The 25,027-nt window shown below is 36.9% G+C and overlaps 1 protein-coding gene across 1 annotated transcript in view; it reads right to left on the reverse strand.

Moving 5' to 3' along the window:
• The window catches only part of sos2 (son of sevenless homolog 2 (Drosophila)), a 49,932-nt gene that overhangs the window by 6,157 nt on the left and 18,748 nt on the right, over positions 1 to 25,027 (reverse strand). The window contains exons 2-17 of the mRNA XM_067422080.1: positions 17,648 to 17,773; positions 6,696 to 6,827; positions 6,443 to 6,607; positions 5,153 to 5,359; positions 4,869 to 5,012; positions 4,650 to 4,760; positions 3,712 to 3,810; positions 3,494 to 3,621; positions 2,757 to 3,412; positions 2,540 to 2,621; positions 2,068 to 2,190; positions 1,738 to 1,850; positions 1,429 to 1,651; positions 1,234 to 1,353; positions 960 to 1,122; positions 739 to 856 (exon numbers count right to left, since the gene is read on the reverse strand). Coding sequence (XP_067278181.1) covers positions 739 to 856; positions 960 to 1,122; positions 1,234 to 1,353; positions 1,429 to 1,651; positions 1,738 to 1,850; positions 2,068 to 2,190; positions 2,540 to 2,621; positions 2,757 to 3,412; positions 3,494 to 3,621; positions 3,712 to 3,810; positions 4,650 to 4,760; positions 4,869 to 5,012; positions 5,153 to 5,359; positions 6,443 to 6,607; positions 6,696 to 6,827; positions 17,648 to 17,773 — 2,710 coding nt within the window. The remainder of the gene's footprint in view (positions 1 to 738; positions 857 to 959; positions 1,123 to 1,233; positions 1,354 to 1,428; positions 1,652 to 1,737; positions 1,851 to 2,067; positions 2,191 to 2,539; positions 2,622 to 2,756; positions 3,413 to 3,493; positions 3,622 to 3,711; positions 3,811 to 4,649; positions 4,761 to 4,868; positions 5,013 to 5,152; positions 5,360 to 6,442; positions 6,608 to 6,695; positions 6,828 to 17,647; positions 17,774 to 25,027) is intronic.

Raw genomic sequence — 25,027 nt, forward strand, 5'->3', positions numbered from 1 at the left:
TGTCTTTAAACTCTTTAAACTCCCAAATAAAACAATTTTGGGTTTTTTTCCACTTCCCTGGTGATCGGCTCGATGGTCGCGTCTCAATCATCTCTCTAGTTCAGTAGTCAGGGCACTGATCAGGGAGTCAGCCCACTGACTTATGTCCTAATCAGTGCCCTGACTAGTGAACTAGTGAGATGATTGAGCGCCCGATCTCCACGTCGGAGAAGTTTCGCTTCTTTGCCGTCTTCTGTTTGTCCATGGCGTAAAATGAGGGCGTGGGGGAGGCGGAGACTTGAATATATAGGGGCGTGTTATTCTAATGACGATCGTTTTCAGCCGCAGCATTTATCAAGGGCAAGTATTGCGTACACCTGGATTGCAGAGGTGCGCACAGTTTCATAAATCAGGCGGTGAGAGGAGTGTAAGCATAATCTTACGCCAACATATACACCAGTTTCTACGCAAGATTGATAAATGAGGGCCATTATCACTGTTTATTTGCTATAGAAAAATTGAACAAGAACTCAAGAGTTAAATACTTAAGCAAAACATGGTAAGGTCAAAGTTTCTGAATAATTTTGGTCCCAAATTTATATAGATTTTACTGATAGTCCACTGTATGAAGAATGTTTAGGTATAATACATCACAGTTTACTTTATTTGGCTATTCTCACTTACATAACATATCTGGTGTCTGAATAATTATTGTTTGACTGTACATGCTAGTTTGTTACAAGCAGCTCTTTCTCTAACCAAAGAAAGGTACACAAGGTGGGTTGATGGATTTGAGCTTGGCGAGGTATTTCTTAAAATGATCCTGACTAAGTTCAACGGCTTCCTCTAGAATCCTCCTCTTCCTCTCAGGCACGGCCTGCATATAGACGACAAAACCACATATACAGTAGCATCATTATCTGTCATTTACTAATCAGAATCACATTGTGAGTGCATTCAATAATAAATGAACATGTCACCTCAAAGGTGTGATCCAGACGGTACACGGGTACGGAGTTGATGGCGCTTACTATCTCCAAAACTCCATTAAAGTTATTGAGTTCTTGAAACACCTGCAGGATCTCAATAATACGAGAAAATACAGCGACTCTCTCGTCCACATTTTCGGCCTCTACTATACACCTGAGTGACAGAAAAAGAACCAAAGAATTAAAGCTCTTACAGAATTAAAAAAAATTGAGACTGCTAGATGTTCATGGAGATGATGCAGTTGACTAATGGCTAGTTGCTCACTTCTCAAACCACAGTGTGAGGTTGGTTGTGTGTCTGATCATCCTCAGCAGATTGGGAGAATTCTTTTCTTTATCTTCCTTTGTCCAAACACTTCCTACCAGCTCAGATGGACGAACGGCTCTATGCATACAAATGTACAATAGTTAGTTAATGTACTTTCTTTCTTACTCATGCATAATATTCTGATTGGCTCACCTGTACAGATCAGACTCTAGAAGTGTTAACTGCCGGGCAATTTCTATTGGATGAAGGGTCATGAGGTCAAAGGTTTCAACCTGTCCGTGACGGCTGATGTGCCATTCAATAGGAGGAGGTGGGCTCTCAAATGTGATGTTGTGACTAATGCCATTAGACTGAGTTTGTATCTTCCGTCTCATGATCTTACTGATAGACTCCACCCACTTACGCATCGATTTACCTGAAAGCAAAACGTCCTACATCAGCCTCTGAGCTTGTGTGTGTGTATGAGGATCTGCAGAAATGTATGTCAGAGTGTGTAGATACCTCTAAGCTGTGTGGTGCTGGTGAGGTATTCTTCAAGTCTTGCGCAGAGTTCAGAATCATTCTCAAAGTCATAAAAGTGATGTTCCACCCACTGACGGAATACATTCAGAACCCTAATGATACACACAGACATCAGACTGACATGCTCACTGTGGTGACTTAAATATAATAGCACATTGACTGAAATGAGCACAAAGATGATGAAGCAACAACAGGATGCATGTGAGCCTTACAAAAACAAGCCCAACAAAAAAAGAAAGAAAATAAATTCAAATAGAAAAGTTAAATTAATAATATTATGAGTGTATCATGCATGTGTGCTTGTTTTACCTGAGTTGGACAGGCTGCACATATTCCCTGCGAAATCTCTGAAGCTCAGCAGCCATTGGTTGCTCTCCGTTCCAGAGTGCCTCTCGGTCTGCTTCTGATGGCTCGGGCTCTGGAATCTCAATCCTGAAGCATCATGGGGAAACAAATACAACCAAATTACATGCATATACTGAACATATAATTAAATATAATTAAAATCTTTGTGTAAAGACTTGGTGATCAAATGAGTCTGATAATGGAACTGATTTTAAAATGAATCTATTTTTATTTGTTTGTTTTGTTTTATATATCCTTTGAAAGTGACCAGTCATAACGGACATTTGACATTTGCATACAACAGCATGGCAGAGGCCGGAGACAAAATAAAATGCTACCGATGTGTAGACCTTATGTGAACGAATGTTTGACAGCCTCACCACATCAAGGACTGACTTGAACCTGTGCATGAGACGCAAGTGTATGTGCTCTTTACCTTTCGATCAGTAATGTGAGCAGATCTTGGGGTTTACAGAAAGAGCGGTATGTAGTCAGAAACGTACGCACAAAATTTGGGTCTGTAAGTGAAAGAGGACATGTACATATAAACTGAATGAAACAAAGAAACACATACACTACCAGTCAAGAGTTTGGACACAGAATGTTTGTCATAATCTTAAAAATCTTTTAAACTAAGGATTCTTGTTCAGTACCTGCGTACATGTGGTACGTCAGTCGCTCAATGAGCTTGACCACTGTCCCGGCTTTAATAATGGGGATTCCAGTCTTGCTCTGCGCTCCCTCCTCAAACACTATGTTCTCTTCAGAGTCCTCGATGGCAAACCGGTAGACATCTGGTGATGGCAGCCTCAGCGGTTGTGCCTGTTCCTCGCGGTGCAGGACGGTGTCCAGCATGCGGTCCAGAGTGGGCCGGTACTGCAGCGTGACCAGTGCAGCCATCCATGCGCTCTTCTCCTCCGCTGAACGCGCGCCGAATACAGCGCTGCTTTCCTCGCGGCCTACCAGCTCAAATGCGTGACGAAACTCTGATGAATCTTCGCGGTCTACGATGCGATACTTGCGCAGCACAAACTTTTCTTTCAGACGAAACTCCGCCCCACTGCCAGCCCCTGGCAACCGGGAGCTCTGGTTGGCTTTGCAGCTTATCATGAGGCCGTCGAACAGGAAGTTGTGCCGTTCGTGCTTGGCACCAGCCCGTAGAAGTGCCCCCTCCAGGATGAACTGGCTGCAGCACTGCCCAATATCTCTGCCTTCCCAGCCATCAATACTCTTCTGGATGTCGTTCATGCGCTTTATTGCTGCCTGCTTACTGCGAGATGCACGACTATATAACCGATATAGGGCCTCCCTAAAAGAGTCACAAGAACGAGAGATGAAAGTGGTGTATGGTAGAGGCACATAGTTGTGCAAGCCCTGGTGTTTCGTTTACCCTTGTTTGCGCCGTGGTTGGTGTTTAGCAGATATGCGATCAATACTGCATTGTAGGTTGATCAGTGCAGTCTGAGCCTGTTTTAAACACTCTCTGTCATCCTGGTCTTCACTGCATTCCTGCAATTGCTACAGAGAAAAATGATACACAAACCTCAAATAACAGATTAAATACCTATAGGTTACTGATTACTGAGTGTGAATATGTTCAGTACTCACCTGTAACAGTTCAAAGTAGTGCATGCAGTGATAAACTGGAACCATCATCAACTGAGGAAGCACATACTGCACTGCCTCCTTAAAACCCTCTGCAATTGACTAAAACACACACACACACACACACACACAAACACACTACATGAGACAAAACATCTGAGCTTATGCCTGCAGAGATAAAGGCTTTGATTCCACCGCCCTCTCTCTCTCTCTCTGACCCCACAGGTCTCTTTTCAGATTTTATTACTTGCCTTCAAAATGTGGTACATATTTTCCTAGTTCACCTAATGAAGGTGCAGGTTGTCTTTACATGCTTCAAAGTGCAGTTATAGCTATTTTTTTAAGTGAAGCAAACCCTGACTGAAACCGTTCCATACAACACTAACCTATGCAAAATACAATATCTACACACATTACTAAATTGATTAATAAAGTAGTACATAACTAAAACACAATCCTCAGTATCTGGAGATATTGCTTATTTTAAAACAGATTTCTAATTTAGTAGGGATACATAATATATTAATACTATATTAGTTATGTGTTGACAAAAACTTCCTAAACTAAAATATAAATATAAGATTAACTGAAACTTAAAAACACAAAACAAAAAACGAATATATTCGAATAATTCCATTTCATTTTAAAATAATTTGAAAGAAATGTTGGCAACGAACTAGAATAAAATAAGGCTATGTTAAAATACTAAAATTTTGACTGATTTAATCTGATATTCTGTGTGGATTCATTTAATCGTCTAACCTACATGCTATAGTAAAAAAAAAGTGGGGATAATTTCCTGCATAAGCGCAAAACCTGCAGGAATGAGTAAAATTATGCACAATACCCGCAATCAAAAAGAACCAAATTCAGGACCTGTACAGTAAAAAAAAAGTTGGTCAGGTAAACACCTCAGTGAACCAATCAGTGATGGTGCTGACCTGAAAGTGCAGAGCAACCGTGGGTCGGGACATCAGAGTGTTGAAATGTTGACAGAATTCTTTAGATAGGATGTCCTGAGAAAGTGTCTCATAGGGATCAAACGCCTGCTCCTGTTCACAACAGACACATTTTACAGATACAGTTACAAAGATATTTCTAACAGAGACAGATTTTTCTAATTTTTGAACTTTCATGAGTGTCTACGACTTTATTTGTACCTCAGCGAGGTCTTCGAAGCAGCTGCCCACCAGGGGGTGTGGACTCCCATCAGCTGTCATTTCTACAGCATCTTCAATAAGACCCAACAGTTTAACTGTTAACTCGTGAACCTCTAGAATATTACTGAATGCCAGCTCCACATCCTGCACACATAACAGAAAGAGAAAACTGAGAATAAATGAAAATAAAGACAATGCAGAGAGCTAATCCTTGCAAATTGATGTCAGAATCAATGCTCATTGTACAAAGACCACTCGTGTTCTGATTGGTCAGAAGAACACACCTGAGTGGAGAAGAGTTTGCTATTGGACATAAAGGCTTGGCGGAATACTTTGATGATGAGATCAAGTTCTCGCAGATACTGACGCTCCTCAGCGATCTCCAGACGCACTAGATCATCATATGTGAGCACACCAGAGGAAGACACCTCCTCTACACTCTGAGACACCAGCCCCATCTCCTCTTCCTGATCAAACATATCCATTAACACCTAAAGGCACACAAAAGCAATATTAGAGCTCTTAATACACCAAAATAATTCATAAGAACGATACACTGTAATTTATGCAAAACATTTTTATTGGTCTTAGTGTTCAGACCTATTAGTTCAAAATAACCAATTATTATTTATGTAGAGTAATGGAGTAGAACAGCTTCGGGAAACCCTGGAGTATAATAAAATGACTGTGCTTCCCCCCTCTCATATCCCCCTGAGACGAGAGATTTATGCATTTTACTTCTGAAAAAATTCCTTCCTTGACACAAATTGATGATATTTGTTTCATCTTTGGAATGTTTGGCCAAAGGCTAAAGACTACAGCCAGCGGAGGGAGCCATTTCCACATGTTTTCAACTCGCGCTTGGGGGATGGAGATCACACTTACAGCACTGCTCGTAGCTGCAGGCATTCATTTAAACGGATGCTAAGCAATGTAAGTGTTTTAACTTCTCAAATGAATTTCTATGAAAGTTAAGCTTCCAAAGGCATGAACTGAAACGCGCCAGACTGAACCAGTGTTGTGAATGTATGCCACGAATGTGGTCGCGATATCCTCAGCTCTCATCACGAGAGCTCATTAGCTCATTTATGACCTTAAATGTAATCTGACTCCTAATTTGAGTTAGTGCTGCGAGACTCGCGGCAACTCGATCATTATATTGAACAGACACGTTCAGTATTTAATTGTAGTAAAACTCAGTCACAGTAATCCAGTAGGTGGCTTTGGGAATGGCCTCACAGGGCAGCGAAGCATTCTGGGAATTGTGGTCTTTCATCCCCATGAGACAAAAATACATTTGCTGTCTTTTCTCAGTCTAGAAAGCACCAAATTCAAAAATAATTGCACATTTCTACTACATTAATGACCCAGTTTAAATACAGATTCATCTTTCCAGCGCTGTACCCCTTTAAATTTAGTGTAACAAAGTTTTTTAATTTAATGAAACTGTTATGACAATCCTATTAACTGTCATAATTAAAGTTGTAATATCACTATATTTATTTGACTTGTAACATAGTTTTAGGAAAGAAAACCATTTTATGCACACACAACGAATCACACACATTTCTGACCTTGTCAGCACACATGGAGACGGTGATGTCCTGCTGGCTGATCTCGTAATGACGAATGTTGCTCACATAGTTTCCAGCCAGCTTGAGGATATCGGCTGAGATGTACTCCAACACAGCAACAATATATAGACACACATTATAGTCGATCTTATAGCCCAGCACCTCCTGTACACACAACACCAGACACGTGTTACTCTGTGTGATAGTGTGTGAAAGTTGTAGATTAAGTAAAATGTGTTTGAGTATTTGGCACCTTCAGTAGTGGATGTATCTTATCGACTGGCAGCAGCAGTGGGTTCCTTCGCTTGCGCTTCTCTATTGCACTCTGAGCGTCTGCCATGGCCCATTTATCGATGGGATTCGGAAACGTCTTCTGAACACGATCCTGTGAACACACATCAAGCCAAAGGTAACAAGACCGTTTTATATTTTATTTAATAATGCCAGGCTTTTGTGTTAATTATGGGCAACAAAAAAACCTAGGGAATCACCAAAATGCAAGAATGATTCTGCATTAATTTAGTGTAAGTGGTGTTTGATAGAGTTTAATAATATTTAATGTAGTATAATGTAGGCTTCTGACTTTAACAAGGTTGCCGTCACTTGAAAGTACATTAGCCAAAGAGGGACATACCCATAAATTCAAGCTTCGCCTTTGCGTTTAACACTCGATGGCACTGTGTCGAATGTGAAGAGGGGAATTGCCATGTTAATCTTGGACTAAATAGGCCACCGTAGGAGTTAAAACGAAATCAGAATTGAGAGGAACAGAAACTAATATTCACTGGATGGTCATATACCTTTACACCGCTAGATGGGGGAAAATATCACACAGTGTAGCTTTAACGCAGTTGTAATTTTTCAGAGCAAGTTATTTAATTTGATTGGTAACATCCCTATTGTGTTTTATTCTTGTTTAATTTAGTGATCAAATTTAATAATCTAAATTGAAAGCTGAAGCATAGCCTATATTTAATAAGATTATGGGAAAAATGCCTTTTATAAAAAGGTAAAAATATCACAAATATGCAGATTTAAAATATGTCAAAGCTGATTAAACACTAGTGAGAATATTGCTTCACAATAAATTAGATTTAAAACAACAACAAAAAAATCTGCACCTGACTGCATATACTACAGTGAACAGATTACATTCATATACCAAGCACAGCAACATACACAGGACAGATAAAACATAAGGGGGGTACGTCGGCTTCAGGTTCAAGGGGTTAATATATTATGTGTTTTATTAGACAAGTGAGCAACTGTTTGGATCCATTCATCGAAAGAAGTATTGCAAACACAGTTAGTCTTATTTTTTAAATCAAATTTTCTTGATTTACCACGAGTACTATGTTCTACCACGCCTAATATCAATCTAGCTTACTGCAGTGTGCAACAAGTGTCTCAAAGTAGCCACCGCGTGAACGCAGAGTAGCATTATAACTTTCAACTAGGGCTGGGCGATAAATCGATTTTATGAATTAATTCGAGTTTTTAGTTTACGACGATTTTTGTGAATGAAAATCGGTTTTCTCTTTCAAATCCGCCGACGCTCCCCTCTGAGCTCCCGTAATGGCTCAGCCCTCCCCGCGCGCGTTTGCCACAGAGGTACACAAACAACAAGGATCGCGTCTAACAACATACCGTGTCATTCGTAATTGGTTCAGTTTTTCACAGAACAATTAACAATACCCCGCTGCAAAGTGTGTTTGAAGTCTGAACGGAACCGCGGTAGGCGCTATACTCATTTAAAGCTGCGCTGACACGAACGCAGCGCGAGCTCACACACACGGGCCAATCTCGTGACAGACACGATACACAGCGCTGGTGATCCAGTGAGAGACCGTTTAAATCAACACACCATTGCTACTGTGATCTAGTGGAAGCAGTCGGCGCAGAATTCTGTTATAAACCACAGATATCAGATCAAACAGAGCTGAGCGAAGGTCAGGGGTTTCAGTCACAAAACACCAACATTTACCACGATTGTATAGGTAGTAAAACCACATGGATTTAATGTTGTTGTTGTCATTATTTATCTCAGGATTCGTACAACCTTTTGAGATTGAAATTCAAGCACTTTCCAATGGTTTTCAAGAGCTTCACACTTATTTAGGGTTGCCACCCGTCCCTTGAAATACGGAATCGTCCCGTATTTTCAGGAAAAATGACGCGTCCCGTATCAAAGCAGTACGGGACGCGATTTGTCCCGTATTTTACATAGGTCCACCCGCATTGTGTGAAGACACGTCCTATTCTGCCCCTAATTGGGTTGCTGCCGTCGTTGGTTTGTTTGATTGGTTTGTTTCAGGTTCACGGGCCGTGAATCACGGCCAATCAGAGTCAGAAGAGGTATAGGTTCTTTTCTATATGGGCAGAATCCATTAGAAACGATGGCGGAGGCAGGTCCAAATACCTCCCCGCGTCCAGCTGTAAAAGTTTCAGAGCAGAAACGCAAGCGGATGCAGAGGTACAGACGAGAGTGGGAAAAAAATAAATATTAGGCTGGAAAGTGTCCGCGGCAATGAATACCAAGCCAATCGCACAATAATTATTTGTCGGCGAGTGTTTTCAGTGGCGCACGCTGGCCCGTCAGATGTGGGACAGCACGCAACGGGAGAGCAACATTCACTAAATGCAAGAGCTCACCGAAATCAAAGCACTGTCGCACAGTTCTTCATACCTCAAGCATCTCCTGAGACAGATAGTGTAATGTTTTTTTTTTTGTTTTTTTTATCACCTCAATTTTTTGATTGATAACGTTAGATTTCATAAATCCTGCCTATTAAGAAATAATGTTAATAATGTAGGCTACATTAATGATGTTATGGTATGATTTGTTTATTAAGGTTAAGTTGTATATATAGTCAGACACAAGCATTACTTTAATAAGAGATAAGATATATATATATATATATATATATATATATATATATATATATATATATATATATATATATATATATATATATATATAAAATAATCAAAATAGGACCTTTTAGGAATAAAATAAACAACTATTTGTTATGCTTAACAAATAATAATTGCATCATCCAATACTATAGAATTAACAATAGACTATATAAAAACGGAATAATACATAAATATATTTACTTAACTTACCAAAAATAAAAATGTTGTTTAGTGTTTTATTAAAATAAGAAATGATTGTAGATATTATATAATTTACCGTTATTTAGGTGTGGTTTCACTGTTTGGATGGAGTTACTGCAAACAATGACAAGTATTTTAGTCAAAATCTTTGTTCACAACACTATAAAATTACTCGAGTTAATTTGCAATTTCTTATCCTACTCCCCTCTAGGTTACAGCAGCTGAGTTTGTTTTTCATTGTCATAGCTGTGTATTATACTGAGTGCATCTGTTCACACTGATTTCAATAGCAGATATCCTATTATAATGTCCATTGGTATCAATCTTATATATATATATATATATATATATATATATATATATATATATATATATATATATATATATATATATATATACAAATTAGGTTTTAAGTTATGATATAAGACCACTGCACTGGCACACCATCGGGACTGTGGTCATCGTGGCCCCGAGGGGTGTGGCCACCGGCAGGCGTCCCTTATTTTTCTGTATTGAAGGTGGCAACCCTACACTTATTTCCAGCACTTCAAAGCTCTAGATATCCGATTGTAATGTTATTTTTAATGTGATGGTTTGTAAAACTAAAAGTTTAAAGGGGTCTTGTGAAAGAAATAGTCGAATGTTTTTTTTTAGTTTATTTTTTTTAAATGTGTAATCCATTTTGTAGCATTTTTATTTTAAAAAAGATATGAAATGCCCACCACTATAACCAGCAGAAGAGCACTTATTGATTTATTAGCGATTTCCACTCCCTAATGTATGGAAAGTACGAAGTCACAGTCTCAGGAAAAACTAAACTTTTCTTCAAATTGTGACTAAATTACAGTAAAGTAAAGAGCTCCTTTAATAATCACTGAAGCTGTCGATCAGTTCAGTGTGAGACTATTGAAGAACAATGCTAATCTATATTTAATAAGAGCATTAGGCTACATTTAAATTTTCCCTATACTTTTTTTGCACATTACTGTTGTTAATAAAAGTTAATTTTATCTGCATATCAATTCATAAACCTTTGATATGTATACTGTATATTGCAAAATATATGGTGCCCATTTATACTGTGGAATAGTCAGGGGTTATTCACATGCTGAAAGTTTTGCACCCCAGGTGGCCAGAGGCGGAGCTAGACTTTAAAAACAGGGGTGGCAAAGGGGTGGCAAGGTGTTATTTTGGGGGGTCAATATACAAAGTGTTCAATTACACTAAAAATAAATTATTTCCCACAAAATGTAGCGAATCCGCCAGGGTACAAGCGCAACTGGCTTTTAAAGGGAATGGGAGATGACTCACTTATATAATGCACTTGAAAATTCAACTCTGAATTTAAGACACAATTTACTGCCTCTCCTCACTGCTCTGACCTGCTGGTGATACACTGGGTTCTTGTGTGTCATTATCTTTCTCTTCTTGACTTCCCTGTCCACCACCTACATATGGTTCACTACAACAGCTGACACTGGGACTGGGATCTGTTTGGCCCTGATCTGCACCTGTGACCTGACTTTTGCTTCTTTAGAAAGAAGTTGGTGATAGCGCTTTTTCCTCTTCATTCTGCTGTCTCTATTCAAAGAAAAGCTTGGTTACACACCTCATGAAGAAACCATAATTTGGAACAATTTGCTTATTATTATTATTTACCATGTGTACACCGTTACTAATAATAATACAAATATTAAAGTAATACATTACGACAAAATCTGAGTATATTGAGGTCTAGCCTATTTGACAACACAAGGAAATTGCTTAAAGACATCTAGACATGTATGTTATGTTAAGTAAGGGATAATGTATAGCGAGGCAGTTGTTATAGCGAATACAACACCGACAGGTTGTTTAGGAGCCTGACGTGAAGCAGAGGGAATATTTCTAGCCCAATGACAAGTCAAAACCCGCCCAAATGGAATGAAAACTAGCCCAATTTTTCAGTGTCCAATCAGATTAGACAACCACTGGATTCCCATAAAGGGCCCACAAATAAACTTATATATAAAATTGATATAAAATGTATTGTTTTTAAAAAAAAAGTCTCTTCTGCTCACCAAGGCTGCATTTATTTAATCAAAAATACAGCTAAACAGTATTATTGTGAAATATTTGTACATAAAATAAATAACTATTAAAAATAACTTTTTTTAATATAATCTAAAATTCAATTTATTTATGTGATTCAAAACTGAATTTTCAGCTGAATTATTCCAGTCTTCAGTGTCACATGATCCTTCAGAAATCATTGTAATATGATGATTTGCTCCTCAAGAATTATTTATTACTATCAATGTTGAAAACAGTTTTTTTTTTTCAGGATTATTTAATTAATAGAAAGTTCAAAACAACAGCATTTATCTGAAATATAAAGCTTTTTCAACTTTATAAATGTCTATACCGTCACCTAATTATTTTTTAAGGCATCCTTGCTGAATAAACATATTCCTTTCTTTGTTTACCCACCCCCTACCCCCGGTATACAATGTTACTAAAGTTTTCTATTTCAGATGAATACTGTTTTGTTTTTGTTTTTTACTTTCTATTAATTAAATAATCCTAAAAGTGTTTTAACATTGATAATAACCATATGTTTGTTGAGGAGGAAATAATTATATTATAATGATTTCTGAAGGATCATGTGACACTGAAGACTGGAGAAATGATGCTGAAAACACAGCTTTAAATCACAGAATAAATTACACTTTACTATATTCAAATAGAAAACAGTTTCTTTATATTTTAATAATATTTCACAATATTACAGTCAACATTACTTTTTTATTTTTAATAAAATAAATGCAGTTTTGTTGAAGATACTTATTTCAAAAACAATCAAAATAGTCGATTCCAAAATTGTGTGTGTGTGTGTGTGTGTGTGTGTGTGTGTGTGTACAGTTTACAATCTCAGGGCTGTCTTCATTTAGACATATGCTAGTCTCTTCCCCACCCTTCTCATGTGGTGCTGAATAGATTTCAGCAGTAAAGAGAGAAAGCATCTGTGGTGATGGTTTTCTCCATTTACCTGACATTTTATAGTGCTGCTTGTTCATCCACGGACAACCGAACCGATGCTTCAACCACCAAAGGCATAACTCATGTGACGTGATGATGCTTGATTTGTGAAATGCTCAAGTGACGTGTCTACTCACGTGCAGCGGTTGTTGCAAAGTGAATTCGTTCCCGGGGATCAATACCCACTAATAAACAGTTCCATTTAATTTTTTCTTTGGCTCTTTTATATTGTTTCGCGGCCGCGGTACTTTTTAATTGTAGCCCAAAAAACCACAACCCGCGGCTCCGTAATTTTTCCCGCAACTCCTTTTTTAAAATAGCCCAATTGTGCGGGAAAACCGCGACCCTGGCAACTATGTGTGTGCTGCTTCCCGTGTTGTTTTGGAGTCGTTTGGGGCACGTCACGAAGGAGCTGCGTGTCAGCTTAACCAATGAAAAGTGTAGCAGCAACAGCACGCTGCAGCTGCACGCTTATGCGCGCTGCCAGGTTGTATTCACGTCCGCTGGGAGATTTGGGAAATGTTAGTAAAATTCACGCAGTGTAATGTTTTCAGCGGGGTGGCAACAGGGGTGGCAAGGACTTCGTCTGGGGGGGCAATTGCCACCCCAACTAGCCCTCTGGCTCCGCCACTGCAGGTGGCACTTCTACCAAGCTGCAAATATTTAATTTTACCTAAACAAAATAAAGTTAAAACTTGTTTTGAACAATTTCTTTGTCATCTGCAGACTGATTTTAAGTAGGAGGGGAAAAAAATCGTTTTAAATCGTAAATCGAATTATTGGTGAAAAAATCGGGGATTTTTTTTTTGGGCCATATCGCCCAGCCCTACTTTCAACACACTCAAATGTATCTAACATGATAGAACAGCACTGCGTTACCCCACATAAGCATGACCGGAAGAAACAGAAGCGGTCGTCTGGGGCGTAGTAAAAGCTCCACTGCTCTCAAACCGTGCGTCGCATTTGTCTCTCATTCGCAATCACTCCAGACTTGTTCCGCTCAAACAGCATGCTTCATACTACAGTAATGATTCGGATGGCCTGCCCAGGGACTACGGGTGAAAATTAGCTCTTGAGCTAAAACCCGGTACTATGCATCTCTCCCTTTGAGGTTAATGTTTATTGTACGCTGTCCCTGTTTCTTAAATAAAAAAAATAAAATAAAAAAATGGCCAATGTCATGTGATTTCAGCAGTTTGACACATGATCCAAACTGCTGAAATCACGTGACATTGGCAATCCGAATCATTGATCTATTCACTGATTCATTGCCGTTTGTATCTTTATTTGAGGTTTGAAAACAAACGCGGAAGAAAAGACAATGCTGAATAAAGTCGTAGTTTTTGCTTCAAGAGATTCTAATTAACCAACTGATGTCACACATGGACTACTTTGATGATGTTTTTATTAGCTTTTTGGACATGGACAGTAACAGCGTGCATCTGCATATGCTCTGGGACTAAAATATTAAATATCTTAAACTGTGTTCCGATGCTGAACGGAGGTCTTACGGGTGAAAAACAACATTGGGGTGAGACATTAAATGACATCAATTTCATTTTTCGGTGAACTAACCCTTTAAATTATTTTAAGGCGTTAAGGACTTTGAATTAATCGCATGCATGAACGTTGACAGCCCTAATATGTAAAAATTAGGGATGCTCATATTGACCATTTAACCATTAACCAATAGTAATAATTTTGACCGATTAACACTATCAGTTAAACGGTTTAAAGTTTTTTTTTGTTTTTTTACTCACGGGGCGGACACACGCAACTAAACCACACATGCCGACACATACATATTCCGCAAAATGAAGCAATGGGAAAGAAGCATAGGCTACTGTGTGGGACTATTTAGACAAAAAGGGTGACTAAGTTACGTGCTAAATAAGCTACGCGGTATTCCAATACAGAAGCAGTACAAGCTCCTGACTGGTGGAGGAAAGCAAATGAAAGTTGCTTCCTGAGGCTGGCCGCTCTAGCGAGGCGTCTCTGTATTCCCCGGGCATCAGTTCCATCTGAAGCCTTGTTTAATGCTTTTCATGGTGTGGTTTTTTCCGACAGCTTATCAAAAATCTCGGCCGAGTCCGACTGGAGCCTGTGTTTTTTTTGTTTTACATTGTTGCAGCCATTAAAATAGTTCAGCTTTGGGTTTAATGTCAAAGTAGTTATATTTCGTTTAATTTCTTTGTTAAGTTAATGTAAACTAATTTTTTGTTTGTTAAATTAAGGTTTACATTTTTTTAAGTGACGAACAAGTGACCAGCGGCCGACAGTGAGTTAACCACATGTTTAATCATTTTAGCCTCTAAAATCTATTCTTGGCTTATCTTGCTTATAATAAAACCCATAGATAAAACACTTCAAGCATCACAAAGTTAGTTAATTTAGCCTACTATAATATTACCTCCACAGTAAAAAGGTATTTTTGATGAGCTGAGGCAGGCTGATACAGCTCGCAACGGCACTCGCAAACGAAACCAGCTAAACAATCCCAACAGTTCACAGCAACGAAAGCAAAAGATTCAAGATGCATTTTATTCAGCAGCTCATTTCAAATTCAAAGACCGCAATATGAGAAAGAGCGACCTAAGCACTAGTAAGATCATTTATACATTTTTATTGAAGATCCTTGCGTTTTTGAGCATCTAAGACTTATTTTAAGTTTCATTTACAGCCATTTGCATGGCTTGCTTTACTCACTTGAGGCGATGCGTGTTGCAGCACCATTATATCTATCTGACTACAACATAGCCTATAGCCCATAACACGCTCTCACACACACACTTATTTTTTAACCATTTGCCAGGAGTAAAATTTACACGTGGTTTAAACAACCAGATACATTTACACTTGTCCGGTTTTGTCCGAAATGCTTTCATACCACCTTCTGAATTGGTTTGTTTGAGTAATCGGAATTAAATACGTCTCGAAAGAATCTCGGAAGGTATTTAGGCCTACTAGTCATTTCCCAATCAGATAGATACCTGGTCAAAGAAAACGAATGAAGGAACCAGTTGTAAAAAGGTCATAACTCTAGCAGCTGCGCTGAAGAAACGCACGCTTCTGCTGGCGCGGACTCCAACTCTGTGCGAGCCATGTCTTGACAATCGCGTATTATTGTCTCATGTCGTTTCCACCAGCACAGCACATCTCATTGTTTCTTTTAATTAATAAAATAAATATAAAACGAAGGAGAAGCCTAAAAAAAGGCCCGAAGCCCGGCCCCCGTTTTAGGTATGAAGTGAAAATTGGCCCGAAGCCCGGCCCTAGGGGGCGTAAAAAAGTTGAGTCCCGTCGGGCTCGGGCATAAATGCAGAGCTCTAGTGTGATCTGGGTTCTGTTGTTGAGCTGTTCTGTATGTTCTGCTGTTTGCACAGTAAAATAAACACGTGAACAAATGTATTTTTAACGGGTCAGAGACACTCGTCAATTGCAGCCTATTTTTATGTAATGCCATTTCAATATTTTAATCTTATCAGTTAACGGTTAATAATCGATTAATGAGCATCGGTTGTCGGTCGGGAAAATTAAAGGGGGGGTGAAATGCTGTTTCATGCATACTGATCTTTTTACACTGTTAAAGACTTGGAATCCCATACTAAACATAGACAAAGTTTCAAAAGTTAAGGTGGACGTTTGATGGGAGTATTTCTTTGTCAAAAATACTACTTCCGGTTAGTCATAAGTTTCGGCAAGTTTTTTGAGATCATGCGTCCCCTTTGACGTTAATGGGGGCGGAATTTCCTTGTATGGGCCTTACGGACAATTCTACCGGAAGAACGTGAGAGAGAGAGAGAGAGAGAGAGAGAGCGAGCGAAAGTAACAGGCTACGCCCATCAAAGCGCTGGCTTGTAGGCTGCGCTGCACAGGTAATGTGCACATAACAATGTCACCAAAAAAGTGCGTTTTTGGTTGCCAGACCAAGACAGTCCTGCACAGATTCGCCAAAACCCCGCGTTAAGGCAACAGTGGATGTAATTTGCTTTTCCGGATCAGCAACTGAGTTGCGCGAATGTTTATATCTGTTCGCTGCATTTCGGTGCCGACTGTTTCATAAACAAGGCCCAGCTCGACGCCGGATTTTCCCAATCGCCTAATGCTGTAGGATGGAGCAGTCCCAACGTTAGAAGGGTGAGTGAGACTGCTTCAAATGTCTGTTTTTTTTTTAGTCCGCTTACTGTCTACACAAACCACGCGTAAACACACAAACACACGTGCACAACTGCACTTCCCACATGTACACCTTCAAAGACAAAAATACGACGATATAATTCAAGTATAAATATGTAAATAACACAAGCCGCTAAGCATATTATATAGTTAGTGTATAACTTGTACCACATACAGACGTCCTGCTCTAGTCGTTTTTGCTGCTGCTCCTGTTCAACTGCAGCCTCTGGGTCTGATTCCGGATCATAGATGTATGGCTGTATCTGATTAAAAGCCATATTTTTATTTTGAATAAAGTTTTTTTCCCGCTGTTAGGGATGACGCACTCGACTCAACACAATAGCAGCGCGCTGCTGCACACGTCATTATTTAGCTCCGCTCACACGACACGCCCCCAGCCGCTCGGCTTTTTTCGGAAAGACTCGGAACAGCGCATCTTTCTTATATAATTATTAAAAAAATAAAGACTTTTCGGAGATATGCAGGATGCAATGCTTCTTTATAGGTACTCAAGATTGACATGACACTGACTGAAACTGAGTGTTTCACCCCCCCTTTAACCGAAATGAGAATCCCTAGAAAAAAAATATATGATTCATGAAAATTATTGATATATACAAAACCAGCTTTAAACTGTGTAAAAATATGTTAAAAAAACATCAGTTGTATAACAAAGTTTAGATTCTAAGATTCTGATCGGATGAGGCTCATTAGAAGCCGTTACAAAACAGCTGACACCTCTGTTGGAATATCAGTTGAATATTATGTTAAGTTGTACCCAGTCCTGCCTACTAATATTTGCATAAATATATCAATGTATGGCACAACCTCTTCCAGTTGACATATTTTTCCCATAGTACACTATATAGCATAATATTCCTGGTGTGCGTGTACCTCGACATCAGCTATTGTTCTGGGCTGTGTGACACACAGCTTGTTCAGTAGCTGCAGTATGAGCGCCTCAATGTGTTGGAGTGCGTCTTCTTTAGCCGACAGGTTGGGATGTACTTGTAACTGCACCTGCACATATAAAAACAGAGCAATGTTATAAAGGGAACCACAGATGCATCTGAATGGAAATGTAAAAGAAATCACAAAATGGAAAGACGAAAGCGCACACCAAAAAACACAAATCTGGGATCACAGATCTCTCACACATTTATAAATGTACACACAGAGGAAGCTACACTGTCACAAAGGCAGCATGACGTAATCTGACATAGACATGCTGATATGCACATACCTTTTCGCCTCTCAGTTTGGTGGACAAATGAAACAACAAAAACCCTCTTCCCCATTTTGTCCCCCTCCCACCTTACTGGGGCTGTGTCCTTAAATAGGAATGCAGTCTGTTCAGGTACTGTGGCAAAACCAGTTATAGAAAAAGTATGAGAGAGAGAGAGTGCAAAGAGTAGCAGTCTACTACAATACATTTTTTTTTTTTTTTTTTTACAAAAAGTGAAAGGCTAAAGGCGAGCAGTGAGCACTGGTTGGAACTTGGAATACAGATTTAATTCACTTCTGCAGTCCAACTATGAAAAACACAAAGGAAATGCATGCATGCACATACACACACACACACACAGACACAAATAAAGATGAGAGATGGCTTGTGCTCTCTTCTCTAGTGTCTGGTTACATGCTGTCCTCCATTAGGCACTGAGAGCTACTCTACTGGGACCCCACAACACACATACACACACGCAGTTACAAACACACACTCTACCCCTCTGTCTTCTCCAGGGATGGGGGGATGATAGTAGCAGACAGAAAAGTATTGATGTGGAGAATGGGAGAGTAGGCAGAGAAAATGAAAGATGCGAGCACTAGCGAGTGTACATCCAGAGTGAAAAACATAAAGGATGAGATTTAAAAGTGATGCTCTGTATATTTATGGCTTGAAACTGTAGGTCTGGATGAATAATGTAAGCGATAAAAAACAGCTCTACAGAGTGAATATTGTTCACTAATCCAGATTGAAATCAGTTAATCTTACTTTATCAAAATTAATTAAAGGGGACAAGTTCATCCAAAAATGAAATTCCATTATTTACTCACTATCATGTTGTTCCAAACCTGTATGACTTTCTTTCCTCTGAGAAACACTATTTATTTTGAAGAATGTTGGTAACCAGTTTTGGTTATGGTTACCCCATTGTATGGAAAGGTAAGGAAAAAACCATGCGCGCACACACACACACACACACACACACACACACACACACACACACACACACACACACACACTGAGAAATGAATCAAAAAGATGTCATCAAAATTTCAATAAAAAAAAATCTTCTTTTATGTTTAGCAAAAGAATAAAGATACATAAAGGTCTGGGATGGCATTGTGACGGCATGAGGGTAAGAAAATTATGACAGAATTTTCATTTTTGGGTGAACTACCCTTTTAATCAATGATCTGTGAATGTGTTATTTAAAATTTAAGTTCATTATGTGTGTGAATGAATGACTCACTTCAAATACATGTCTACAGGTTTGTTTGCTTGTTTGGATTCAAACATAATTTTCAGCACCCGATCAGATGCAGCCTAAATCTCTCACACAACCAAACATTCACACTCACTCACACACACACACACACACACACATCATCTGCTCCAAGAGTCTCCTGATAGTGCCGAGATATTTTTCTCGCAGTAGTGAGAAGATTAGAGGGAGATTTGGAATACATTTGCCATTTATTCTGGCAAGGGAAGCCCTGGGATCTTTCAATCATAGAAGTAACAGTGCATGATAGTTACACATTGGACTGCTTGGTCAAAGGTTAAAGCCTCATCAAAAAGTAAAAGCCAACACTGAACTCCAACTAGACACTCCTCATGACATGTCAAAGTGAATGTGTGTCATGTATGAAACCGTAACTGTATGGTGATAAGGCCGTGATCAATAGTAAAAAAACATTGTGTGCATCCTGCACGGCTGCATCCTTCAGGGACATCTCAAAACAAACACTGCGGTCAAGCCAGCCGCGCTTCGAAAATACACGGTCAAGCCAGCCGCCCTTTTTTTTGTATGCGCGTCTAATAGTGCTCTTACGGTATGGGTGCTGGAAGCGGTCAAAATGGTTTTAAAGACTCTGTAATAAAGGCGTTTCATTTATACTTTTGCATTTGTCCCTAAAAAGAGTAAGCCCATCATTTTTCATCTTATTAGGACACAGAAAATACAATTTAATGTTTTAAATAAACATGACTTATTTTTATTTTAATGTTTGCATATGCTATACATTAATTATTATACGTAATTTATTTTTATTTTTATAACTTTTTGATTGTAATGTTTTCTTATACTATACATTAATTACTATACATAACTTATTAATTGTATTGTTATTACTTTTTATTTTAATTCATAGTTAAGTATAATATATGAATTATTATGCATAATGTATTACTATTAATTATATTACTATGATTTTAATGTTTTATAGGCTATATTATAATAATAATTATATATTATTATTATTACAATGAATTTGTTAATATTCATGTTAAAATAATACATCATTAATGTTCATTTTTTTATGTTGGTATACGCTATACATTAATTATTATACATTTATTAATTTAAATTGTATTATATATATATATATATATATATATATATATATATATATATATATATATATATATATATATATATATATATATATATATATATATATATAATAATAATAATAATAATAATAATATATTTTATTTGTAAAGCCCTTTTCATAGTTAAAAACAATCCCAAAGTGCTACACATAAAACAAATAAAACAAAATTAAAAACTGGGGAAAAAAAAAAAGAAAAAAAAAATTATTAGCAAAAAGTAAAAAAATGCTTGTTTAAATATATATATATATATATACATATATTATTACTATTAATTAATGTTATTCATCCTTATATCTAAATTAATGTTACTTTTTTAATGTTTGTATATGCTGAACATTAATTATTAGTCATATTGTATTCATTTTAATTGTATTCATGTTCTTTATTTTAATGTTTTATATGTATTATATATTAATTATTATACATTCATTACTATTAATAATGTTAATATTCATGTTAATTATCATACATCATTAATGTTACTTTTTATACATAATTTATACAAGCACTTGCTCTGTTCAATTTTCAAAAAAATCATAGAAATATTTCCTTCATAGGTTTGCTCATTCTGTCAATTGATATTTGTTCAGAGTGACCCTGACTATTACTGTATTTATTTACCAGTAATTTTACTGTATAATTTTTGAGAAAAGTACAGTCAAACTCGCCCCAACAGTCATTTAAGCACTTAGTCCAATTTTCAAAAATTCATAAAAATATTTCCTTCATAGGTTTGCTCATTCTGTCAATGGATATTTGTTGAGAGTGACCCTGACTATTACTGTATTTATTTACAAGTCATTTTACTGTATAATTTTTGAGAAAAGTACAGTCAAACTCGCCCCAAAAATCATTTAAGCACTTACAGTCCAATTTTCAAAAAATCATAAAAATCTTTCCTTCATAGGTTTGCTCATTCTGTCAGTTGATATTAGTTCAGTGTGACTCTGACTATTACTGTATTTATTTACAAGTCATTTTACTGTATAGTTTTGGAGAAAAGTACAGCCAAACTCGCCCCAACAGTCATTTAAGCACTTACAGTCCAATATTCAAAAAATCATAAAAATCTTTCCTTCATAGGTTTGCTCATTGATATTTGTTCAGAGTGACCCTGACTATTACTGTATTTATTTACAAGTCATTTTACTGTATAGTTTTGGAGAAAAGTACAGTCAAACTCGCCCCAAAAATCATTCAAGCACTTACAGTCCAATTTTCAAAAATTCATAAAAATATTTCCTTCATAGGTTTGCTCATTCTGTCAATTGATATTTGTTCAGAGTGACCCTGACTATTACTGTATTTATTTACAAGTCATTTTACTGTATAGTTTTGGAGAAAAGTACAGCCAAACTCGCCCCAACAGTCATTTAAGCACTTACAGTCCAATATTCAAAAATTCATAAAAATCTTTCCTTCATAGGTTTGCTCATTCAGTCAATGAATATTTCTTGAGAGTGACCCTGACTATTACTGTATTTATTTATAAGTCATTTTACTGTATAGTTTTGGAGAAAAGTACAGTCAAACTCGCCCCAAAAATCATTTAAGCACTTACAGTCCAATTTTCAAAAAATCATAAAAAACTTTCCTTCATAGGTTTGCTCATTCTGTCAATGGATATTTGTTCAGAGTGGCCCTGACTATTACTGTATTTATTTACAAGTAACTTTACTGTATAGTTTTTGATAAAAGTACAGTCAAACTCAGCAAAAAAATAAAAGTAAATTCAAACACTGTCCAATTTTCAAAAATTCATAAACATATTTCCTTCATAGGTTTGCTCATTCTGTCAATGGATATTTGTTCAGAGTGACCCTGACTATTACTGTATTTATTTACAAGTAACTTTACTGTATAGTTTTTGATAAAAGTACAGTCAAACTCGCCCCAACAGTCATTTAAGCACTTACAGTCCAATTTTCAAAAAATCATAAAAAACTTTCCTTCATAGGTTTGCTCATTCTGTCAATTGATATTTGTTCAGAGTGACCCTGACTATTACTGTATTTATTTACAAGTCATTTTACTGTATTGTTTTTGAGAAAAGTACAGTCAAACTCGCCCCAACAGTCATTTAAGCACTTACAGTCCAATATTCAAAAAATCATAAAAATCTTTCCTTCATAGGTTTGCTCATTCTGTCAATTGATATTTGTTCAGAGTGACCCTGACTATTACTGTATTTATTTACAAGTCATTTTACTGTATAGTTTTTGAGAAAAGTACAGTCAAACTCGCCCCAACAGTCATTTAAGCACTTACATTCCAATTTTCAAAAAATCATAAAAATATTTCCTTCATAGGTTTGCTCATTCTGTCAATGGATATTTGTTCAGAGTGACCCTGACTATTACTGTATTTATTTACAAGTCATTTTACTGTATAGTTTTTGAGAAATGTACAGTCAAACTCGCCCCAACAGTCATTTAAGCACTTACAGTCCAATTTTCAAAAAATCATAAAAATATTTCCTTCATAGGTTTGCTCATTCTGTCAATGGATATTTGTTCAATGTGACCCTGACTATTACTGTTTTTTTTTTACAAGTCATTTTACTGTATAGTTTTGGAGAAAAGTACAGTCAAACTCAGCAAAAAATCAAAGTGAATTCAAACACTGTCCAATTTTCAAAATATCATAAAAAAACTTTCCTTCATAGGTTTGCTCCTTCTGTCAATGGATATTTGTTCAGAGTGACCCTGACTATTACTGTATTTATTTACAAGTAACTTTACTGTATAGTTTTGGAGAAATGTACAGTCAAACTCGCCCCAACAGTCATTTAAGCACTTACAGTCCAATATTCAAAAAATCATAAAAATATTTCCTTCATAGGTTTGCTCATTCTGTCAGTTGATATTTGTTCAGAGTGACCCTGACTATTACTGTATTTATTTACAAGTCATTTTACTGTATAGTTTTTGAGAAAAGTACAGCCAAACTCGCCCCAACAGTCATTTAAGCACTTAGAGTCCAATATTCAAAAAATCATAAAAATCTTTCCTTCATAGGTTTGCTCATTCTGTCACTTGATATTTGTTGAGAGTGACCCTGACTATTACTGTATTTATTTACAAGTCATTTTACTGTATAGTTTTGGAGAAAAGTACAGTCAAACTCGCCCCAAAAATCATTTAAGCATTTACAATCCAATTTTCACAAAAATCATAAAAATCTTTCCTTCATAGGTTTGCTCATTCTGTCAATGGATATTTGTTCAGAGTGACCCTGACTATTACTGTATTTATTTACAAGTCATTTTACTGTATAGTTTTGGAGAAAAGTACAGTCAAACTCGCCCCAACAGTCATTTAAGCACTTACAGTCCAATATTCAAAAAATCATAAAAATCTTTCCTTCATAGGTTTGCTCATTCTGTCAATTGATATTTGTTCAGAGTGACCCTGACTATTACTGTATTTATTTACAAGTAACTTTACTGTATAGTTTTGGAGAAATGTACAGTCAAACTCGCCCCAACAGTCATTTAAGCACTTACAGTCCAATTTTCAAAAATTCATAAAAATCTTTCCTTCATAGCTTTGCTCATTCTGTCAATGGATATTTGTTCAGAGTGACCCTGACTATTACTGTATTTATTTACAAGTCATTTTACTGTATAGTTTTGGAGAAAAGTACAGTCAAACTCAGCAAAAAATCAAAGTGAATTCAAACACTGTCCAATTTTCAAAATATCATAAAAAAACTTTCCTTCATAGGTTTGCTCCTTCTGTCAATGGATATTTGTTCAGAGTGACCCTGACTATTACTGTATTTATTTACAAGTAACTTTACTGTATAGTTTTGGAGAAATGTACAGTCAAACTCGCCCCAACAGTCATTTAAGCACTTACAGTCCAATTTTCAAAAAATCATAAAAATATTTCCTTCATAGGTTTGCTCATTCTGTCAATGGATATTTGTTCAATGTGACCCTGACTATTACTGTTTTTTTTACAAGTCATTTTACTGTATAGTTTTTGAGAAAAGTACAGCCAAACTCGCCCCAACAGTCATTTAAGCACTTAGAGTCCAATATTCAAAAAATCATAAAAATCTTTCCTTCATAGGTTTGCTCATTCTGTCACTTGATATTTGTTGAGAGTGACCCTGACTATTACTGTATTTATTTACAAGTCATTTTACTGTATAGTTTTGGAGAAAAGTACAGTCAAACTCGCCCCAAAAATCATTTAAGCATTTACAATCCAATTTTCACAAAAATCATAAAAATCTTTCCTTCATAGGTTTGCTCATTCTGTCAATGGATATTTGTTCAGAGTGACCCTGACTATTACTGTATTTATTTACAAGTCATTTTACTGTATAGTTTTGGAGAAAAGTACAGTCAAACTCGCCCCAACAGTCATTTAAGCACTTACATTCCAATTTTCAAAAAATCATAAAAATATTTCCTTCATAGGTTTGCTCATTCTGTCAATGGATATTTGTTCAGAGTGACCCTGACTATTACTGTATTTATTTACAAGTCATTTTACTGTATAGTTTTTGAGAAATGTACAGTCAAACTCGCCCCAACAGTCATTTAAGCACTTACAGTCCAATTTTCAAAAAATCATAAAAATATTTCCTTCATAGGTTTGCTCATTCTGTCAATGGATATTTGTTCAATGTGACCCTGACTA

Source organism: Pseudorasbora parva, chromosome 17 (genome assembly GCF_024679245.1).
Source record: "Pseudorasbora parva isolate DD20220531a chromosome 17, ASM2467924v1, whole genome shotgun sequence".
NCBI classification, from domain to species: domain Eukaryota; kingdom Metazoa; phylum Chordata; class Actinopteri; order Cypriniformes; family Gobionidae; genus Pseudorasbora; species Pseudorasbora parva.